The sequence below is a fragment of the Amblyraja radiata genome, chromosome 9 (assembly GCF_010909765.2).
Source record: "Amblyraja radiata isolate CabotCenter1 chromosome 9, sAmbRad1.1.pri, whole genome shotgun sequence".
Classification (NCBI taxonomy): Eukaryota; Metazoa; Chordata; class Chondrichthyes; order Rajiformes; family Rajidae; genus Amblyraja; species Amblyraja radiata.
The window spans coordinates 13,282,134-13,295,384 of record NC_045964.1 but is presented as its reverse complement, the minus strand read 5'-3'; the positions used below and the strand labels follow the sequence as shown (position 1 = coordinate 13,295,384).

Sequence of the window (13,251 nt, the reverse complement as noted above, 5' to 3'; positions counted from 1 at the left end):
ATGCTTTCAAGAGAGAGCTAGATAGGGCTCTTAAAAATAGCGGAGTCAGGGGTACGGGAGGCAGGAACTGGGTACTGATTGGGGATGATCAGCCATGATCACATTGAATGGCGGTGCTGGCTCGAAGGGTCAAATGGCCTGCTCCTGCACATATTGTCTATTGTCAGTCCACCAGCATGGTCAGACTGATGACAGGGCTTTGGGTGGAGCACTGCGGAGGATCATTCCCGTGATCCAACAAAACTTGGGTGGAGTACTGACAAGTATAAAAGCTGTCACTGATTTAGTGTTCATACAGTGCCCTCCATATTGTTTTGGACAAAGAGCCATCATTTATTTATTTGCCTCTGTACTCCACAATTTGAGATTTGTAATAAAGAAAAAAAGAAAAAAATCATATGTGCACTTTGTCAGATTTTATTGAAGGCCATTTTTACACATTTTGGTTTCGCCATGTAGAAATTACATGTTGAAACATAGTCAGCCCATTTCAGGGCACCATAATATTTGGGACACTTGGCATCACAGGTGTTTTTAATTGCTCCGGTGCGTTAAATTGCCTCCTTAATGCAGGTATAAGAGAGCTCTCAGCACCTAGTCTTTCCTCCAGTCTTTCCATCACCTTTGGAAACTTTTATTGCTTTTAATCAACATGAGGACCAAATTTGTGCCAATGAAAGTCAACAAAACCATTATGAGACTGAGAAACAAGAATAAAACTGTTAGAGACATCAGCCAAAACCTTAGGCTTACCAAAATCAATTGTTTGGAACATCATTAAGAAGAAATAGAGCTTACTAATCACAAAGGGACTGGCAAGCCAAGGAAGACCTCCACAGCTGATGACAGATGAATTCTATCGATAATAAAGAAATATTCCCAAACACCTGTCCGACAGATCAGAAACACTCTTCAGGAGTCAGGTGTGGATTTGTCAATGACCACTGCCCGCAGAAGACTTCATGAACAGAAATACAGAGGCTACATTGAAAGATGCAAACCACTGGTTTGCCGCCAAAATAGGATGGCCAGGTTACAATTTGGCAAGAATTACTTAAAAGAGCAACCACAATTCTGGAAAAAGGTCTTGTGGACAGATGAGATGAAGATTAACCTATATCAGAGTGATTGCAAGAGCAAAGTATGGAGGAGAGAGGGAACTGCCCAAGATCCAAAGCATACCACCTCATCTGTGAAACACGATGGTGGGGGTGTTATGACCTGGGCATGTATGGCTGTTGAAGGTACTGGCTTACTTATCGTCATTGATGATATAACAGCTGATGGTAGCAGCATAATGAACACAGAAGTATATAGACACATCCTATCTGCTCAAGTTCAAACAAATGCCTCAAAACTCATTGGCCGGCAGTTCATTCTACAGCAAGACAATGATCTTAAACATACTGCTAAAGCAACAAAGTTCTTCAAAGAGGCCAATTCTTAAATGGCCAAGTCAATCACCTGAGTTGAACCCAATTGAACATGTCTTTAATATGCTGAAGAGAAAACTGAAGGGGACTAGCCCCCCAAACAAGCATAAGCTAAAGATGGCTGCAATACAGGCCTGGCAGAGCATCACCAGAGAAGACACCCAGCAACTGGTGATGTCCATGAATCGCAGACTTCAAGCAGTCATTGCATGCAAAGGATATGCAACAAAATACTAAACATGACTACTTTCATTTACATGACATTGCTGTGTCCCAAACATTATGATGCCCTGAAATGGGGGGGACTCTGTATAAACACTGCTGTAATTTATATATGGTGAAACCAAAATGTATAAAAATGGCCTTTATTAAAATCTGACAATGTGCACTTTAACCACATGTGATTTTTTCTATTACAAGTCACAAATTGTGGCGTACAGAGGCAAATAGATAAATGATGGGTGTTTGTCCAAAACATTATGGAAGGCACTGTAGGTCATTGATATTCACAGACTTTTAAAGCCTATTGAAATTGAATGTAAATTGTTTTTTAAAAATGTCAACAACAAAAATCTTTATACTGAAGTAAAATAATTTAAATCAACTTTGTCCCATTTCCGCAACATGCACGTGAGAGTTCAGGCTTTCTTTCAGATTCAATGGATGAATGGCAATAGTCCCAATTGGTAAAAATCCATAAAACCAGCCACAAGTTTGGAACTACTAGACTGTAGTGTGCAGGATAGTATATAATTTTGATTTCCTTTGAAAGGCAGGAGACGGGATAATAAACCTAGATATCACAAAGGACTCTTGGGCTTTTGGAGTGTCACATCTGTAACGTATCTAAATAACCACAATTCAGCTGACTTCAGTATCTTCAAACATTAGTTGTAAGAAATTATGCCCAATGCAAACAAAAAGGCACAATTCAACTGTACTCACCGCAGTCCCAGAGACCGGAGGCAAAATTGTTGCATTGTCTTTGTCGCCTTCTTGTGCACTTCTTGGATTCTGGAAACATGAACAGAAATTCATTCTCAATCATTTGTTCTGCTGTGGTCTTGCACATCTTTGTCCTGATTTAAAACTTAGTTATATTATCCAACCAAACTTCTAGCCTTTGGTCATCTAATGTTGGCCTGCCATCCAATTCTTCAGCTATATTGTTCTTACTCGAGAACACTTCTCTTCACCTGCTCCCTCTTCCCTCCCCCCTGGCTCGCAAGGATACCCATTAACCTTGAAACTATACTTCATGCCTTTAAAAATCACCCAAATATTATTTTAAGCTGTCAGACATTTGTACATCACTCCTGGTGCTTGGGATTTGTGAAACATCAAAGATGCTTGCACTGAAAGATCTGGAGTGGAACTAACTACCATTTTTAATCCTATTCAGAAAAAGTAGAGCTGCTTGAGGAAGTTAGCAGGTCAGGCAGCATCTGTGGAGAGATATAGAAACATAGAAAATAGGTGCAGGAGTAGGCCATTCGGCCCTTCGAGCCATTCAATATGATCATGGCTGATCATCCAACTCAGTATCCTGTACCTGCCTTCTCTCCATACCCCCTGATACCTTTAGCCACAAGGGCCACATCTAACTCCCTCTTAAATATAGCCAATGAACTGGCCTCAACTACCTTCTGTGGCAGAGAATTCCACAGATTCACCACTGTGTGAAAAATGTTTTTCTCGTCTCGGTCCAAAAAGACTTCCCTCTTATCCTTAAACTGTGACCCCTTGTTCTGGACTTCCCCAACATCGGGAACAATCTTCCTGCATCTAGCCTGTCCAACCACTTAAGAATTTTGTAAGTTTCTATAAGGTCCCCCCTCAATCTTCTAAATTCTAGCGAGTACAAGCCGAGTCTATCCAGTCTTTCTTCATATGAAAGTCCTGACATCCCAGGAATCAGTCTGGTGAGCCTTCTCTGTACTCCCTCTATGGCAAGAATGTCTTTCCTCAGATTAGGAGACCAAAACTGTACACAATACTCCAGGTGTGGTCTCACCAAGGCCCTGTAAAACTGCAGTAGACCCTCCCTGCTCCTATACTCAAATACTTTTGCTGAATGCTAACATACCATTCGCTTTCTTCACTGCCTGCATGCCTACTTTCAATGACTGGTGTACCATGACACCCAGGTCTCGTTGCATCTCCCCTTTTCCTAATCGGCCACCATTCAGATAATAGTCTACTTTCCTGTCCTTGCCGCCAAAGTGGATAACCTCACATTTATCCACATTATACTGCATCTGCCATGCATTTGCCCACTCACCCAACCTATCCAAGTCACCTTGCAGCCTCCTAGCATCCTCCTCACAGCTAACACTGCACCCCAGCTTCGTGTCATCCGCAAACTTGGAGATGTTGCATTCAATTCCCTCGTCCAAATCATTAATATATATTGTAAGTAGCTGGGGTCCCAGCACTGAGCCTTACGGTACCCCACTAGTCACTGCCTGCCATTCTGAAAAGGACCCATTTACGCCTACTCTTTGCTTCCTGTCTGCCAGCCAGTTCTCTATCCACATCAATACTGAACCCCCAATACCGTGTGCTTTAAGTTTGCATACTAATCTCTTATGTGGGACCTTGTCGAAAGCCTTCTGAAAGTCCAGATATAACTCATCCACTGGTTCTCCTTTATCCACTCTACTAGTTACATCCTCAAAAAATTCTATAAGATTCGTCAGACATAAATCCATGCTGAATTTGTCAAATGATTTCACCACTTTCCAAATGTGCTGCTATCCCATCTTTAATAACTGACGCCAGCATTTTCCCCACTACCGATGTTAGACTAACTGGTCTGTAATTCCCCGTTTTCTCTCTCCCTCCCTTTTTAAAAGTGTGGTTACATTAGCTACCCTCCAATCCTCAGGATATGGATAGTCAACATTTCATAGAAACATAGAATAGGTGGAGTAGGCCATTCGGCCCTTCGAGCCAGCACCGCCATTCAATGTGATCATGGCTGATCATTTAAAATCAGTGCCCCATTCCTGCTTTTTTCCCCATATCCCATGATTCCTTCCCATATCCCTTGATCCAAATGTCTCGATTCGAACCGAGACCTTTCATCTCGACTGTAGTATCTTGATCAAGGGTCTTGACCCAAAACGTCAACCGTGCATTTTCCTCACGGTTGCTGCCTGACTCACTGAGATCCTTCAGCAACAGTTTTACTTTTTTTTGCTGCAGATTCCAGCAACTGCGGTCCCTTGTGCCATCAGTCCTAGAGTGGGGAGACAGCCCCAAATCCAGTGCTGCCCAAGCCAATTAATTTGATGGATTCCAATATTTTAGACTCCAGTAGCATCTGCTTTCTTGAGCTAAGACAGACCTGGCCTTTGCTGCACATTTTTCTCCATCAGCACATCTCGACTGCAAAATTCTGCAAAACTCACGCCTAGTTTCCCAGTGATGTTGACACTTTGTGAAGATCCTGTAGTCTTTCAGTAAGCTGTAACCTGAAGCTGAATACTTATTCAATCTTTGCTTCACAAGAGAACATTTAAAAAAAATCCAAATTCCTTTCTACGCTTGATTTTACTAATGGATTTCTTCACCTCTCGCTGGGCTAGTGAGGTACAAAGTGACTATTGAGGGGAAAGCCCACAACAAAGTCTTATGGTGCAATTATGTTAGGTTGGAATTATTCTTTCCATTATGGGCTGCTTCCCATGCTCTCAATATCAGTCCATCCTGTACTGAAGCTGAAGGGACGAATGAAACTTCACCTCCTGTTTCACTTGACACAATGAAATGGAGCCATGCAGAAGTAACATACCCATTCCGTACTATTTCATCCTAAGCACTCATCATTTCTACAAAGCAACAAGTCGAGCTCTGACATGGGGTTTTGACCTCGAACAATAATAGTTTCTGTTTCCACGTTTGCTGCCCGATCTTATATAAATCCGCAATAATTTGTGTTTTTTATAATAGATAAAATGTATATTTTAAATTTTCTATTACAACGCTTTTTAATATTAATAAATGTAATTATTTTAATGTGTTAATGACACAGCCTTTTTGTATTTTATACAATAAAACATAACATTTGGTCTAAAGAAATTAGATCAGATGGCTCAGAGATTCAAGCTGAAATATGACTTAAAACTGGTTAAACAGGTGGATAGGATTAAAAACACGCCTATTTCAGGAATCTAATAAAGAAATCCAATAAAACAGATGATTGTACCAGTAACATGTGGTATTTACTTTGTTTAAAAACAATATTAATTTGCTTTCCCATTAATAATAGTTTGCGTTGGGGTGGGAGATTGCAACCTTCACCTGGTCTGCCCTGTTTCGACGAATGCAACCAACCTGGTTTTTACTATCAAATAAGATCAAAAAGAACAAGTTGTCCTACAGCTTTAGGCTGTGCATGCCATACGCAAGAAGAAGAAGATAGCTTGCGTTGACCATGCTTAATTGTTTCCCGATATTAAAATTTAATCCCAAGGCCCACTCACCTCCTTCACTGGCTCCAATTTCTTCACTTGGATCAAAGATGGATGGTAAGTCTGAGAAAGATAGTAGTGTTATTAACTTTGTAAAGAATTGCATTTCCAATGACCAAAGTGTCATCCCCCTTCCAGCAACATGTAGTACCTAGCTGCACTCCCATTACTTAGAAAACCAGAACAACACTCTGAAGAGCACACTGCACCATTCTCCCCATTACCTATGTATCAACTCCTCCCCATAATTCACAAATGCATGTGCCCTCCTGCTCTACAAGCCGAAGAATCACAAGCATTATTCCTCGTTTTTGCCACAAATCCATTTACTAAACCCTGACCCACATTCTACAGAATCCTCCATACCAATTTCTGTCACCACATTATGCATTAATCCCTTTTCTCTGCAATACTACAAGACCAATAGCACAATAAAAAATGATCAATTCAAATAGGACGGGCAAAAAAGATCAGCATGGATGTGGAGGGACAAAGGTTCCATTTCTGTGATGTATGGCTATGACATTCTTCTACATAATCAGTCCTCAGCCAACACATACTTCATCATACCTGTGGCTTAAAGAGCTCTGTGCAGTTCTCAACAACGAAGTAATTTTGAGCATAGCTTCCAGACCATCCTTCATGGACTTCTCTGTTATTTTCAAAGTATACATCATTCTGCTCATCCTGCAAGGTAATTAAACAAACAAATATTTTAGTGTTTCATCAAAGAAAAGAGATATAAAAAAGGATAGCAGGTGGACACGTGGATCAGGGTAGTGAAGAAAGGGAATAAGTTACTGCATTCCACAACTGTATGTCATGTACAATTTAACACAATCCGCACTGGTTTAGGTTTATTATTGTCACTCACACCAAGACACAGTGAAAAGCTTTGTTTGCAGGCTATCCAGTCAAATCATGCTATACAATCAACCTATACACACATTCAACAGGAAGTTCCGAGAGCTCTGTTCCCTAGTAAGCAATTTGCTTCAAACTACTTCCTAGTTGGCAAGATATTTGAAAGAAGGAACATGTTATATTTTTATAAGGCCTTTCCTAGCCTAAAATGTTTTGGGTTCCTTTACAGACAATGAAATGCAGTCAGTATAAAGTAACCAATTTGTACACAGCAAGTCCCCACAAACAGCAACGTAATAATCTGTTTGTGAAGTTTGTCAGGGAATAATTATTAACCACCTAGCTATCCCTTCATGGAATATTTTCTATTTATTTGAGTTGTAGAATGAATGGGCTTCAGCTTAACGTCTTCATCTAAAAGTTGACACTGATGCATCACTCCTTTCATACTATGCTGGACTTTTTCTGGATGAGAGGAGCCCACAAACAGTTGAGTCGGATTACAAAGTGCTAATGTGTAAGAAGGAACTGCAGATGCTGGTTTAAACCGAAGATAGACACAAAAAGCTGGAGTAATTCAGCGGGACAGGCAGCATCTGTGGAAAGAAGGATGGGTGATGTTTCGGGTCGAGACCCTTCTTCAGAAAGTGCTAATACTGACCCCCCCCATGACAAAAGGTCCAATACAGGGGAATTTTGTGTCCACCATCTCTCTGATCACACTTGACCATAGTCAGCAGCTGTTTCTTACATCTCTATACAGAAGCGAGGAAGGAAGGGAGGTTGTGTGGGCAAACATGATGCGCGAGACAGGCTTGTGACAAGAATGTTGGTGCCAACGTCAAAGCGTAAAAATGGCAGGAGTATGCCTTTTGATCAATAAAAGAGATATCGAAGTAGTGCTTGATTGCAGCGACTTTCCATGTCGAGTGTTTTTTTTGACATGTCCCAGGTTTTGGGGGGGGGGGGGGGGGGGGGGGGGGGGGGGGGTGCGCGTGTGTGCGCGAGTGTGTGTGTGTGTGTGTGTGTGTGTGTAAACAATAACTGTGCAGACAGACAAAACCAATGCCCCCAAGTCTATGTAGTTCAAAGCTTATAGTTGACGTTATTGTTTAATAGCCTCATTACTGTAGGGAAGCCGCTGTTTCCTCAACCTGGATGCTAGTCTTCAGGCCCTTCCATATATTATATCTTCTTCCCGATGGTAGAAGTGATATAAGTGTGTGGCCAGGGTGGTGTTGGTCTCTGATGATGCTGGTTGCCTTTTTGAGGCAGGGAATCCTGTAAACCCCTTTGATGGTGGGGAGTTCAGTATCTGTGATGGAATTGGCAGTGTTCACCACTTTTTGTAGTCTTCTTCGCTCCTGGGCATTTAAGTTGCCGAACCAGGCCGTGATGCAACCTGTTAATATGCTCTGTATTGTACACCTGTAGAAGGTCAAGATAACTACCACCCTTACAGCCTGTGAATTCCACCTCCACACCCCCTCCACCAACAATATCCGGATGGAAGAAATTTTACTCAACTCCCCTTTAACCCTTCTACCAATTTAAATCTAAACCACGTATTTTTGACTGCTCTGAATCTATCCCAGTTAACATGAATGCAGTATAAAACCATATGATGGAGGATGCCTGTTAAATTAAGCAGGACCACGGTCTCTCTGAGCCACACAATCCCTGTCAAGCCAAGCAGGTCCTCACGAAAAGAATCTTAAGAGTATAGAGCACACTGTGTTGAATGTGTTGTTAAGGTTTGGTACAACTGTTAGGGCAAGTTAATTCAAACATAATGCTCCAGAGGACACATGGGCTGAATCAGGCACGATTCTCTGCAGGGCAAATGTAAACTTGATAGGTTTCAAGCTAAACATTACCAAAACTAGATGATTTCAGATGATCAACTGAACATATTCTTCAGCTGCCATAATAGGACTTTAACTATAATTTTTTAATTGAAGTCTAGGTCTTTTATTACCCATTCATTAAGGTAACCATTATGCAACCAATCCTGTTACCTCCTCATTGGTTCTCAGGACCTAACCTACTTCCTTTGATAAACCTTGACAGCCAACCATCTCCAATGCAGATGATAATTAAACTTGAAATATTAGGCATTGTTTCTCTACACAGATGGTGCTTTTCGATATGCCTAGCACTTTATTCATAAAAGACTTTCTCATTCAAATCATTGCAAGTTGGACTTACTGGCATGGTGAAAACTTCATTGTAGCAGTGCGAATACCTGAGGTACCAGGAGATATTAAACGTCAGCGAGGAATCACACGCTTTCTTTTCACTGAGAACTACAAGAACACAAGAAAGAATAAGTATTAGTTTGCAAACAACATGTGGGGTGTTTTCACATTTTTACCAAAGCTCTTGGGGAGCAGTATTCCAAGTAGGTGCTTGAAATCTGAAAAAATAGAAATGGTGGAAATACTCCTGTAGTGCTACATGTTGCCTTCGTAACAAAGATTAGCTACGCAAATCCTACCTTCCCCCTGAAATGTAACTCTTTGGTGCAATTGGGCTAAAGCTGTGACGAGCTCCAGAGCCCAGTGGCCTTGGCAAAAGTCACAAAGATCATTAATTAAAAAAGGCTGATCCACAATTACCCACTACAAGACACACAGATGATGAAGCCGAATTTTAGTTAAAATATAAGAAGATATTAAATTGGCTTCTGGGCTAGCTTACAGCTTATATTTAGTCTCAAATTAGGCTTGCCTCAGGTTGCGGTGTGTGAGATAATAAATACTATAACATTGTCTCCCAAGTGAGGTGACAGAGAGGAAGAGAGAAAGAGCTGAGTCATCTCTTTGAAATAAGATGCCGTAAACCAAGTGTCCTATGTTTATGATGGAGGAGGTGACAAGAGAGGAACCAGGGAAGTAGAAAGATAAAATGTCGTAAACCAAATGGCCAATGTTTTTAATATATCTTGTACCATGTGACAAAATGCCTTTGATGTGATGCATTCTGTAGAAACCTTTTCCTGTACCTCTGACCATGACTAATGTCTGTGGAATGTGCTAAGGGGACAAAGAAACACTATAAAATGCGATGTAATTCTTTTGTTCAGGGAAGTGGACTGAGGACGGCCAAGTGTCTACATTGGTCACTTGACTGGAGTTCTCCCTCCCTTCCATCGGCCGATAAAAGTAAAGTTTTTAACTGGTCTACAAAACAGTTTGTGTGGTGTGTTTATTAAGAAGCGAACCTGTTTAGTTGTTATAAAAGTAACTTTTTCACAGATAGCTTAGTTGATATTTTGTTCCTAATGGAAAGGCCCAAAAAATTGACTGGAATGTATTTGTCCTGTTTTTTGTGGATAAGAGACACTGTGTAAATTTTCAATGTTTAATGGATAGTCTGTATTCTAATTATACTGGGACAGCTTGGCTAGAGTCTCAGCTAATTTTAGTACTCTGCTTTAGGATTTTACTGTATCCACCGTGCACTGTTCCTGAAAATCAGGTGAATAGAATCAACTTCAAGCACTTATCACATTCCTATTCCCCCCAGGTTCCCAACATCTTTCTTTTAACAACACAGAATCCGAGTAAAACTAATACTTACAGCGCAAATAAATTGTTGTGTCGTTGAAAAGAGTCTTCCTGAATGTGTGATTAGAAATCAACTAAAGAAATTAAAAAAGGAATATTCAGTCCACATGTGCAGATATACATTTTATTATCTCAGGACAATATCATTCAGGGAATGCACAGAATCACGTTTTACAATTCTAGTATTTGTTTCTGCCTTCTGGATTCACCCAAAAGTTTAAAGTTACCACTTACAACCCGGCAACCTCCTCTGATTCTGACCCCATCTGGAACTATTTTCATCCATCAACAAACTTAAGTTTAATAGATAGGCACATATTCAGAATGTCCACCTCTCTCCCTTACTGTTCCTTGCCTGCTTTAATATTTTCCTTCGAAGCTACTTGTGCTTCTGTTAAATTATGTTATACATTGGAACTCATTATATTTTGAGGACCGCTGTTACAGTGGCTAAATCAGTTGACTATGTTTTAATTATTCTGAGGCAAAAACATTATTTATTGGTGGTCAAAGTTCTAAGAGCAGAATTAGATAATTCGGCCCATCAAGTCTGTCTTATCTTTCCCTCTCAACCCTATTCTCCTGCCTTCTCCCCATAACCTCCGGAACCCTTACTAATGTCCATCTTTAAAAAAAGTGTTATATCATACATCTGATCCAAATGCCAGCCAGATGGACATGTGGATGTGGTTGGGAGAAAGGATAACATTCTGATCTGACAGGCATTAAACAAAATAGGGGCTATGATGCAGCATTAGAAATGTGTTGGGATGTAGGCCACACATATGGAAGGGGGCAGTAAATTAGAGAAATGCAATTGGCTTTTTAAACACTAGAATCTGAACACGTAGACAGACAGTACAGGGTCCATCATGTCAAACAGTTTTCAGAGTAACAATGCAATAAATCTAAGAAAATCTAGAAATGAGGAACTGCAGATGCTGGTTTACAAAAAAATACACAAAGTGCCGGAGTAACTCAGCGGGTCAGGCAGCATCTCTGGAGAAGATGGATAGATGACGTTTTGGGTCGGGACCCTTCAGGCTGATTATATGGGGAATGGGAAGCTGGAAGAGAGGAGAGGCAAGGCAAAGTCTAGCAGGTAATATGTTGATGCAGGTGAAACGGGGTTTTCATAGGCAAATAGTTGGACCAAGTGAAGAGTTGTGAAGATAAATGTCAGTGGAAGGGAAGGGTTAATTAGGTGTGAACCCAGGGCAGGCATGGTGGGGGGAGGGGGGGGGGGGGTTGAAGGGAAGCAGTGGGGATTCACCATTCGCAACTCTTCAATCCTTTTGCTCTGACACCTTCTGTCTTTTCATCTCTGGCCTTTGCCTAATCATCTGCCAATCCCCCCCCCCCCCCCACACTACCTCCTCACCTCAAACAAGTTATTATGTGCCAGGCTTTGCCTTGCCCCTCTTCTCTTCCAGCTTTCTTCTCTGTCCCACCACAAAGGAGGGTCTGAAGAAGCTACCCCAAAGTTACAACCAAGGAAATGTATAAGAAAGAACTGCAGATGCTGGTAAAGTCGAAGGTAGACAAAAAGCTGGAGAAACTCAGCAGGTGAGGCAGCATCTATGGAGCGAAGGCATGGGTGATGTTTCGGGTCGAGACCCTTCTTCAGACTGATGTGGGGGAGGGGGGGCGGGAAGAAGAAAGGAAGAGGTGGAGACATTAGGCTGTGGGAGAGCTGGGAAGGGGAGGTGAAGGAGGAAGGAAGCAAGGACTACGTGAAATTGGAGAAGTCAATGTTCATACCACTGGGGTGTAAACTACCCTTGGTCAATTCGTCTCTTCCCACCCAAACCACCCCTCCCCAGGTACTTTCCCTTGCAGCCGCAGCAAATGCTACACTTGTCGCTTTACCTCCCCCCTCAACTCCATCCAAGGACCCAAGCCGTCTTTCCAGGTGAGGCAGAGGTTCACCTGCACCTCCTCCAACCTCATCTATTGCATCCCCTGTTCTCGGTGTCAACTGCTCTACATTGATGAGACCAAGCGCAGGCTTGGTGATCGCATCGCCCAACACGCCCGCTCAGTTCGCTTTAACCAACCTGACCTCCCGGTGGCTCAGCACTTCAACTCCCCATCCCATTCCGAATCCGACCTTTCTGTCCTGGGCCTCCTCCATGACCAAATTGGAGGAGCAGCACCTCATATTTCGCTCGGGTAGTTTACACCCCAGCGGTATGAACACTGACTTCTCCAATTTCAGGTAGTCCTTGCTTTCTCCTTCCTTCCCCTCCTCTTCCCAACTCTCCCACAGCCTACTGTCTCTGTCTCTGCCTTTCTTCCCACCTTCATAAATGTATCCAACTGCATCTGCAGTCTTTTGCTTTTCAACTTATTTATTGGCTGCAGCTGTCCATTGCTATTCTGTTGCTTAGCACAAAATTCAGCTTTAACAGAAAATGCTCTCTCAAACGCATGTTTTCTGGTTGCATCACAGTCTGGTTCAGTACCATGAACACCTAAAAATGAAGGAGACTGCAGAGAATGGTGGGCATAGTCCGGTCCATCACAGGTAGTGACATCCCCACCATCGAAGGGTGTGCTGCTTCAAAAAGGCAGCTCATGTCAAAGTCTCACAGCACCCCAGCCACACTATCATCTCGCTACTATTATCGGGAAGGTGGAATAGAAACCAAACCACGACCTCCAGGTTCAAGAACAGATTTTCCCCCATTAACAACCACAATTTTGAAACACACTACATAATCCAAACGACTCACTATGGACTTTGTAAGAGTGGCATTACATACTTCAGTTTGCACTATTACAATCTGCTTACCTAGTAACACTTATAGTTTATTGTATTATTGATTATTATATATTAGTTGTGTTAATGCATTAATGTGCCTGTAAAGTTACAGGAAGTAAGAATTTCAATATTCTGTTCCCAGTGCA

At 41.8% G+C, this 13,251-nt stretch overlaps 1 protein-coding gene across 3 annotated transcripts in view; it reads right to left on the bottom strand.

The window, feature by feature from the left end:
• Positions 1-13,251, bottom strand: part of tmem87a (transmembrane protein 87A) — a 54,363-nt gene that overhangs the window by 31,904 nt on the left and 9,208 nt on the right. For all 3 annotated transcript variants that reach the window (XM_033026706.1, XM_033026704.1, XM_033026705.1), the window contains exons 2-6: positions 10,355-10,415; positions 8,981-9,078; positions 6,479-6,595; positions 5,921-5,971; positions 2,379-2,447 (exon numbers count right to left, since the gene is read on the bottom strand). In XM_033026706.1, coding sequence (XP_032882597.1) covers positions 2,379-2,447; positions 5,921-5,971; positions 6,479-6,595; positions 8,981-8,986 — 243 coding nt within the window. In that variant the 5' untranslated portion in view covers positions 8,987-9,078; positions 10,355-10,415. The remainder of the gene's footprint in view (positions 1-2,378; positions 2,448-5,920; positions 5,972-6,478; positions 6,596-8,980; positions 9,079-10,354; positions 10,416-13,251) is intronic.